General features: G+C 45.3%; 1 protein-coding gene across 1 annotated transcript in view; it reads right to left on the reverse strand.

Moving 5' to 3' along the window:
- The window catches only part of SSU72 (SSU72 homolog, RNA polymerase II CTD phosphatase), a 247,418-nt gene extending 237,475 nt beyond the window's left edge, over nt 1–9,943 (reverse strand). Inside the window, exon 1 of the mRNA XM_078642411.1 lies at nt 9,753–9,943. Within this exon, the coding sequence (XP_078498537.1) occupies nt 9,753–9,832 (80 nt within the window). The 5' untranslated portion in view covers nt 9,833–9,943. The remainder of the gene's footprint in view (nt 1–9,752) is intronic.
- Between the last annotated feature and the right edge of the window lie 493 nt (nt 9,944–10,436).

Below are 10,436 nucleotides of genomic sequence, written 5' to 3' on the forward strand. Positions count from 1 at the left end.
TTTCTGTATGTGGTCATGCATGAGAAAAAACATACTGTGACCAGGAGTAGTTTTAAATGTAAAGTAGCAGATGCTTCAATGCAATACAAGTAATTCATAGGGGGGTAAAGTGATACAAAGAGCAAAGGACAGAAATACTAATCTGGAACAATCTAAGATGGAAATGACGAAGTGTCAAGGCAAAAGGATAAAAGGTAAATATTTTCTAAAAATGGGGTTGGTGGCTTACCCAAAGCCTACTTGTAGGAAACTTTGGTTGTGTTGCAGTACGCCCCCCCCGCCCCCAATGCCACACACACTTTTTACCTGCCTTTTGATGAAACTTTGAACAAAGAGTACTGGGTCCCTGCTAACCAGGACCCCGGTATTATTTTCCTAAAACTATGCCACACTTGGCAGTTCAGTGGCTCATGTAAGTCCTTAGCAAATGGTACCCCTGCAACCTAGGGTACTGAAGAGTGACCCCAAGGGATTCAGCACGAGTTGTGCCACTCTAGGGTCCCCTCACCAAGGCCCTGCACTCTGCCATTGCAGATTTCATGCCTCGGTGTAGACAAAATTGAAGAGTCGACATGGGACACATCCCTGTGTGCCGGGACCACAAGACACTTACATGGGAAATAGTTACGGCACCCCTTTAGCAGGCTTTAGTCCTAAAACACGGTGGACAATATCTCTAGGGAGGGCATATCTGCATGAGCAAATATGCCCTGCAATAGTCGTATCAATTCCTGGATACTGTAAGCCATACCAAGTACATGGGCTGGCCACTGGTCATTACGAGTTCCCCAGCTCTATGGTGGCTTCGCTGATGTATGAGATGTTTGGTACAAAACAACTCAACATACCTGCACTGATTCCAGTGTCAGATTCATTAAAAATTGCACACAGAGAACCCCTTAGATGGGTCGCCTGAAACCTACCAACCCTTTGTGTGGGCTACCACCAGACAGTGTTCCGATGCCATGGAGGGATCCCATTCGCGCCATGAGGTAGAGAACAATGCCTATCCTGGGGAGAAGTGTCACACCTCCCCCTGGTCAGAACAGCCATCTGTGGCGGGGAGCTTCATAGTCCTACCTGCCTTTGTAACACAGTCCCAGCCTCTCCTGTTAGAAGGTTATAGAAAAACAGGGTTATACCCACTAAAGTCAAGGGGACCTGGGTAGCTATGCAGTACAAAGGAAAGGGTCCCAGACAAGGAACAAATGTGACTTGATAGAAAATTATACAAATATTTCAAGAAGCAAAATTATTTGATGTACAAAAATTTAATTCAGATTTGCACATATACCTTTCATTGGTTAGAACACAACACATTTTTATATATATGTAGCAAAATTTTTTTGTGCCCACATTCACAACAGGGAGGGGGTGAAGTGAGGGAGGTGTCAAAGATGGGGTAGGATAAAGGAATATTCTGAATCATTCAGTGACAAGTATTATTCGCAATTCAAAAAACAAGTAACTGTGGTTCCTTTAGCCAAAGGCCACAACATAAGGCTCATGGAGAGTCCAAAAACAAACTGATGCAGACAACCAAACTCCACTGCAGCTGCAAAAGTCTTGCTTGGGGTAGGAGTTGGTAATTATCGTATAGTCTACGTTTCGACCCAAAATATATGTAGGAAAAATGATCCTTACAGAACGGGTCTTCTTCAGGACAGAACAGTTACTTGTTAGACCGGAATATAATCCCGCTACTCGACGCGTTTCAGTCAAACGCGTCGAGTAGCGGGATTATATTCCGGTCTAACAAGTAACTCCTTAGAGAGTTGTACCTGCCAATATATGGTTTTAATCTGTCTCATACTGAAGCATCCGAGGCAGAAAAAATCCAGAATAAATAAATGTGCTTTGGCGAAACGTCCCCAGAACTCCTGTCTTAAGAGTTACAACATTGTAACGAGGTCCGTGAAACATCATCCACTGAGGTTTTTGTTCTTCCCGCCTTGATAGGAGGTCGCCCACCCACAACTGTTCTGTCCTGAAGACCCGTTCTGTAAGGATCATTTTTCCTACATATATTTTGGGTCGAAACGTAGACTATACGATAATTACCAACTCCTACCCCAAGCAAGACTTTTGCAGCTGCAGTGGAGTTTGGTTGTCTGCATCAGTTTGTTTTTGGACTCTCCATGAGCCTTATGTTGTGGCCTTTGGCTAAAGGAACCACAGTTACTTGTTTTTTGAATTGCGAATAATACTCGTCACTGAATGATTCAGAATATTCCTTTATCCTACCCCATCTTTGACACCTCCCTCACTTCACCCCCTCCCTGTTGTGAATGTGGGCACAAAAATGTTTTGCTACATATATATAAAAATGTGTTATGTGTTCTAACCAATGAAAGGTATATGTGCAAATCTGAATTAAATTTTTGTACATCAAATAATTTTGCTTCTTGAAATATTTGTATAATTTTCTCCTGTTAGAAGGAGCAGCCCCCACACCGTTTTGGCAATAGACAGGTGGGAAAACAGTCAGAATAGAAGTTGTGCCCACCTTTGCCAATTCCACTACTCAGGCGCTAGAGGAGAGGTGAAGTACACTTTTCAGTGCCCACCATCTTAAAGGTGGGGGGGGGGGGGGGGGGACATCCAACCAGGGCTAGGGTTATGCCCCAAGAGGTGGGCATTCTAGAGGATGTAGACACCCCAGGTAAGAGGACCATTGCCTGTCACTCCCTTGTAACAACCCTAAATCTAGTATTTAGATGGCAGCCCCAGACCCTTGAACTTCAGTTCCTGCTGACCTAAGAAGGGCCGGAAACCAGAGATCAGCAACAGTGGAGAAGACCACAGAGAGCTACTGACTTGGCCCCAGCTCTACCGGTCTGTCCGCAGCCCTCAAAAATCCTATGCCAAATACGACTCGTTCTGCAGCCCAGTGACCTCCAAAACCCTGGGACGGCTGACTGCCTTCAATAAAGATCAAGATCTTCTGAGAACAGTGGACCTGTGCAGAAGCAACCATCTTTAAAGACTATGTGACCTGAAGGCCCACGAAGCCTGACCTTCGGTTCCACCTCTGCACCAGACGCCTCTGGCCCAAGTGGCCCACCAGCTCCCCAGTCCACCGTGAGCCCTCTCCTGGACTCATTGACATCGCCTGCAGCCTCTGCACAGAGACCCACCCTCAACTACAACCTTATCGGTAAGCTGTTTCAGACAGCTAGAGATACCACTGCATCCATCTGCCCTGGTGAAAATGGCCAAATGTGTCCCTACGTCTCCAAGCATCGCAACTTACCTCTTAAGCGGTTGGTTTCATCTGATTGGCCTCCTGGCCTGAGACTGCAGCCCTTTTCCAATTTGGCCTTTCTTCATTGGGAAACATTGGGCACAGACGTTGTGTTGGCACCCTGCCGCCTGTGTGCAACTGTTATGCTGCCTTGGACCCTGCCCACTGCTTGCTCCCCCCCCGCCCCCCCAAGCCGCTGTTACCTGTAAGAAGCATCTATCCAAATGCCCCATTCTTCATTGAGTTGTATTGGGCACCCAACATCGTATTTGTACCCTTCCACCCTTGTGCCGCTGGTGGCAACATGCTGGTGATGAACTGAACCTTGCCCAATACTGATCTTAACTCCTGAAGACTGGTTTTGTAAGTTGATATTCCCTGTCCATATGCTGAATGTTTTCTTCCTCCCATAGATGTCCATTGCAAAGAATGAAAGTTGCACCAGATGTCTACTTTTGATATTGAAAAGTTTTTTTTATTGCTGAGCGTATTTACCCAAGACAAAGTTATGTGGTTCTACAAAATAAATACAACCAAGTATTTTTATGAATTGTTCCGATTTATTCATTGTGTGTGCGCCTCATTTATTGCCACTGTGTGTTTAACACACGCTTAGCACTGCCCTCCGATTAACCTAACTGCTCACCCACACTACCAGAAAAAGAGAGCATTAGTATTATCTACTTTAGCCTCCGTAAAGCCTTTGAGGATCTACTGGTCTCTGCACACTATACCCGAGTTTGGCATAGTATATAGAAAGCCAGCTTCCTACACTACTCTACATATATTATGAGCAAAAGGCCTTGCAAACAGCTGCACTGTCACCCCAGGCCTAAAAGTTGTAAGGTAACTGCGGTAATAGATTTCCGACAATGTCAGCCAAGTGTGTGAGAACAGGAAGTCACGTTTCTAAGCACAATAGGAGTTTTGAAAGAGTGGTTGCTACTTTGTACTGTGTGTATGTTGTAACAAGAGGCAGAACGAGACTAAGAGAAATGCCTATTTATACATGGGTAGTTCAGGATGTAGTATATTAAATTGGAGCAGTGTTGCCAGTTTTAAATCAATCCCAGACATGGTCCGAGCATCCCTTTGGAATCACTCATCTTCATTTATTTAGAAAAAAGATTAAACCCAACGTTTACTTTGAAGATGAAAAACTAATTTCCCATGCATCGCTGTGGCACACTTAGTTTATTCACTAACTGTAATACACAGCCGCAATGAGCCCCACAGAATTTGTAATCTCGCCAGGCATTCTTTGCATTTTAAGCAATATCACAATGCACTCTAGATAGCTGGTGCAGTTTCACTATTAAAATTGTTGGCATATGCTCAAAAATGTCAGCATGCGGTGTTGCTGGCTAATCGTTCACAGGGCTCAAAGCCCCTTGCCCGCTATCTACTGAATTATTTTGGGTAAGCTGCTTCAACAGCTCTATAGTAACAACTGGTCTCTCTTGAAAATATTACTGACCGGCACAAATGCACTATGTTTGTGTGCACTTTAATTATACAAATCAGCCTGCCTGGAGCACAAAAACAGTCATAGAGAGAAGAACTGAATGTGTCATGTCGTGTCTTTTGGCCTGGTTGTCACCAGTTACCCTACCAGACTGGCTACGGAGACTGTAGTGAGTCTCTGAATGTGGTGCAGGCCAGAGCAATAGGGTGATTGACAACTTTTTGCAATTCTATCAAGCACTGCTGACGAACCAAGTGTGCATACTTCCATTATATACCAGGACTAAAAAAAAAAAAAAAACAACCACATAAAACAGATCTACAAGTCTGGTGACTGAAATAATGTACTTGTGCCGTACTAATGTGCTTGCCCCATTACTTTGTCCCAAAAGTGTTTGAGAGTAGTCAAATAATGCTTTCACCGAGTCGCCCTTTTCTTCATTGTCACATGAGAGAACCTTCAAATTGTGATGTCTCCTGTACAAAAAAAAACGTACTCGTTTCATAGACTAAACTTTTGGTCCATATATAATGGAATCTAGCCCACATAAAGGGTACACACGACCCTTGGCATGCCTCTTATTTCACTAATAGCATTGTCATCAGGGTGAGGGGCAAGAAGGGTTCCTCTGTTCATACTCCAAAAATATTTTTTAATAAATATATTGCTAAAGCATGATGCGACAACGCGGTGTCATTTTCAGACCTTTCCATTGAAATGGCCACAAGCTTTCGCAGTGACAGGCAGGCATACTGACAAAAGTAAATAGCGTTCATACTATGACATGTGGTAATTGAGTTTCAGCAAATATCTATTCTTTGTACAGCTCCACGTAAAGTATTCCGATTTGTTTTGATCCTAACAAAATCGTTTCCAACTCAATTCAAAATTACAAATAATTGTTTGCTTACCTAATTAAATAGTGTACACTTCATTTACAAGCTATTTAAATGTGTTCGCAGCACGACTGTCAGACAGTTTGCTTTTCCAAAACCCTCCAACTCTGCATTCAGAGAAAGAAATGTAAACCATCTCATGGACAAAAATATGCAGGAATTTTAATAAGACATACGTTGACATCTGACCTTTGTCTTTGAATGCAGAGCAAATGAGAAGATAAAAAACTAAAAGACACCTTTATTTCTCATTAGTTTTCTGAATGAACATAACACCTGTTCTTTGTCAACCGGACCTCTTCCACCAGGCAGGCCCTAAAAACAGTACTCCTTGGTAAAATCTGACTCGCCATAGCAGCGGATTAATAGATTTCTCGATGGGTGTTACTGCAGGGTCAACTACTTGGCAAACCTATTTCACAAAAATAAGTAGGCCGTACCAGCATTTTGAGGCGAGCACTTTAACTCTTAACACTACCTGCCGGGATTTAAGATTACTAAACAAAGCAATGATGGCTAAAAAATTCAAGATTGGGTGACAAATCCAATGAAGAAGAATTCTTGCTAAATATGAAAGAGTACATCTAAGTTGGACTTTAGAGAACATGATCTCGATACCCTGCCTGTCATCACAGCATGGCAATTTAGCTGGACAGGACTGCTGTCATCGCCATATAACATATGGTGCAGGAGGTGCCAATCAAAGGCAGACCCCTAGATGGGATGATGCCTTGCATCTCGTGTGGATTTAGGGGTTGGATTCTGTTAATGTTTCAGCCAAATTGCAGATCCATGGGTGCGACGTCAAGAACTGCCGATGGGGTGAGATATAGTGGATGGTAACACCAGCCTATACTCCAAGACCTCTGGAAGTGGTTTGCAGGGAGTACAGACTGAGCACAGTGGTGTGCTGCTAATGCAGATCCACCGAAAATGAACGCTAAGCTTGTGTGCATAGTTCGGTTAGGGGAGTAAGATACAACTGCAGGTTCAGTGTGCAGTCTCTCAAAGTGCTTCTGATAGGTCCATAGTTGTGGAGCCCAGGAGATTTAGTGCTTCCACCCTGTCCGGGATATATATACACACAGTTTACTAACGAGTCTTGTGTAGTAGAGGCTTTGCATGCTTCTGGCAGATACTAGATGGAAGACATCAAGATAAGGTTGGCCCACCAGTGTTTGGCTCAAAGATTGCCCTTTGGGTCCCGGAATTGGTGGAGGTAGAGTGTTTACAGCAGTGGTTCCCAAAGTGTGTGCCGCGGCACCCCGGTGCGCCGTGATGAGAAGCCAGGGGCGCCGCGCAGGATGTGTCTTCCGGGGTTGGAAGTGTGGTGCATCTCATTGTGGTTTGAGTACCCCCATTAAAGTAAACAAAAACAAAGCCGCACACTGACATAATGATCAGTGGGCAGTAGGGTACCCCGAACCGCGGTGCCTGTGAGCCTGGCGTGTTCGTGCCGCCTCCCTCCATTGCCGCACGGACCCCGCCTTCGCCGCCCGACCGCCTGGTAGAGGCCGCGGCAGCGCCGTGTGCCCCTCTGCACATCCTCGAGGGATCCATCGGAGCCTGGACATTTCTCCCCTCCTCAGTCTCCTCTTCCCCCAGCGCACAGCCGGCTTTGTCAATGGTTGCTATTAAAATTGGCAACGTTGATGTATTCATTTTCAAGCAATGTAAGGAAGCAACTATTTTTGATGTTAAGGTTAAGCACAAGCAAATTAAATCAAAACTGTTTGAAGAGTTATACCAAGGTATAACTCTTCGAAGCTCACATCTAAACAGTGTTCATGTTAATAATTAACTGCTGTACAGAAATAGGCGGGACATCCCACCTAAAATGTCATCATTGAGTAAATAAATAAATACCAGCATTTCTAAAGCGCGAATAATTACCCCCAAGGCCGGGTTGCTGTATACCCGGAGCCCCTAGCGGGACCTCCCCTCCCACAAGCGGCATGGATGGCCGGGACTTTGTGACCCCGCCCCACCTGTCGGACCGGGGCAGCCTGGCGCACCGGAGCGCGGCCCAGGAGGCAGTGCAGCACCCCGGACCCTTCCAGGCGGGCAAGTACTTCCCTTCGCCAATCGCTATGGGAGCACATTCAGATTCACCATCGTCGTGCAAAGCCCTGGCGAGGAAGGCACGGAGAACCCCTGGCACTGCCAGCAGCAAGGGAACAAGATCACACAGAGCGTGGACATCCCCGGTGGGGGCACCAACGGATACCATGTCCTGCGGGTACGTGACCATTGTACCGGGAATGTCAGCAACTCCTACATCCATGCAAATGCAGGGCCCTAAGTGGAATGAAAAAAAAACGGGGGGGGGGGGGGGTGTTGTTCTCAAAGGGGCGTGGCCGATGCAACAAAGGGCGTGGCCTAAAACACTCAAGCCAAAAATCCGTGCCTCGCACAGTGCGCTGCCTGACCCACTGGCAAAAAAATGGTGGGGAGCCACAGCCAACCGGGATCAAGGGAGCCACGGGTCAAAAAAGTTTGGGAACCACTGGTTTACAGGGAGAAAACATTCACCATGTGGAAAAAAAAAAAGGAAACCATTCCCAGTATACGCCGGAAATAATACAACTTACTCTACATGGAACAGTTAAAATAATTAAATGTGAAATCTACATTGGAAACAGGAGTATACATTATCAGATTTCCTCATTTCTTTTGAGAAGAGAGTGGGCACAATAAGAAATACGATATAAGGGGCCTAGTGTAAGTAGGAGAGCTGCTGTATTGAAAAGACAAATAGGCACCTCAAGAACCCAATACATGCCCCCTTCCTGGACTAGCGACCTGTGAGGTATTCGAACCCCTGCAGCCGACAATAGACGCTACAGGCTGCATTTTTTCAAACCTGGAGTAACAAGCTTCGCAGGTAGTTTGTACATTTACCTTGCTTGCTGCTGAGTAAATGGCACCAGACTTCCTCTCAGTAGAAAACCTTGCCCAAAACGTACAGGAAGAGTATGCGACGCGCACTCCGGTCAGGCACTGCTGTGAACTCAAATGTTCCAGACTAGAACCCATTTATGTATTAATACTAAAAACATGAAAAAACTAAAGCAATAGTTGTGTGGTTCAGCAGGTTCAACTTCTAAAGCGTTATTGTCCTTTATCGAACTTCAGTTAAAAACTTCAAAGCGCAGGGAAGTCCAGAGCTTCTAATGAACGCACGCCACTATTCACATGAACTAAGACTCAAGTGCATAGACACGACGATCTAAGTCAAAGTGCATTATGCGTAGACAAAACTCCTCTCTACATGCCCCGTACCCCACGCTTTGAGGGGGGAGGGCTATGCCCATCAACAGGCATAACGTGTTTATAACCTTAAAAATTTGCAGTGTTCCGATATGAGACCAGTAGATACGGCAACATATAAACTTGAGAGAATGTGGAGAAATATGCACGAGTAATCTACAACAGCCGATTGAACTCTCCAGTCACTACAAAGGAACTCGAACAGCATCGCACAAGGTGCTAAAGAGCTAATTCTCAGACCGGTAGAATGCTATATCCCATTACCTAATGGTACTCGATTGGGTCGTGATCCCTTACTCTTGTAGTGTCGCCTTTCACTGTATGAATGTTTTCCTCTCGCCATATCCGAAAAGTTGCATATTCCATCACAGTACACAAGGGCCACACCTTTGTAATCACGAAATACTGTTCCTCGGTCCATACTAAAGGATATTATGCCCGCCTCGCCAATATAAGTTGTTGAGGCGCCCAGAAAGAACGGTGAACAAATTCTCTTAGTTTCCCCTATAGTTTTCCTCGTCTGCGGGGGCAAGCTAGTGTCCCTTTTAGATGCCCCTACCCAACGATGTTCCTTCCTTGAGAGATAAGACGTGAACCCTGCTAAACAATGCTGGATGTTTAAGCTCCCCCTAACCGATAATGCTACGTGTCCTACTTCGGAAGAAAGATAAATACTACCGTGGGCTCAACGTCACAGTACCCCATAAAAAAACGATATCATGGCAGAAAATGCCAGTACTCGATGATGCTATGCCCAGAAAAAGACACAACTTCACCGACGGTGGCTGATTAAGTTCCGAGTCCCCACCCGTCAGACTATCCAGTCCATAGTCTCCGATGTTATGTTCCAAAGGGTGGTTTTGCCTTTCTCCTTTACCTTAGGATGTTGTGGGCCTCCATGCTCCGATTCTGGTTACTAGAGCAAACCACGGCCACTCGGAGGGGTGAGGCAGGCATTCTACTGTCCGGAGCCTGGGCCTCGGTGACCTAAAACCTCCGGGAGGACTCAACAGCAACACCGCTTCTCACACAAAATGGCGCCGGCAAACTCAGCATATCCGGAAGTGACGCTACCCTACCAACGGAGGTAGGAACGATGAAAGTGCATGGAAACTGCCACAGTGCAGAGGAAGAGAAGAAATACTGCATAAACAAAGGTCTCTATTGGCATTAGAAAAAAGACGGCAAAAAGCTAGAACAACACTGAGTTAAAAAAAAGAGACGAAAGACTATACGCTTGAAAAAGGTTTCCCCCCATGGAGACGTAGCAGAGGACTGTTTTCTGCGAAAAAAAAGGGCACAAGAAGAAAGACCACACTCCGACGAAAAAATACGAACTTCTAATGGCAGTGTAAAGCTGTTTTTTTGCTGTTTCCTGTGGACAAGTGTGTATCTGTTTATCTAGACGCTCGATAAAATTCACTGTTAAGCGATTTTTAATATTTAGTGTTAAATCCAAACTCACACCAACATAATGTCCCCAAAAACCTAACATCACCCAGATGAGGTTTCTCGACCATATTAACCTTGCCCGTTCGTCCATCACCTGCCTCTCAAATGT

Source organism: Lissotriton helveticus, chromosome 5_1 (genome assembly GCF_964261635.1).
Source record: "Lissotriton helveticus chromosome 5_1, aLisHel1.1, whole genome shotgun sequence".
Taxonomy (NCBI): Eukaryota; Metazoa; Chordata; class Amphibia; order Caudata; family Salamandridae; genus Lissotriton; species Lissotriton helveticus.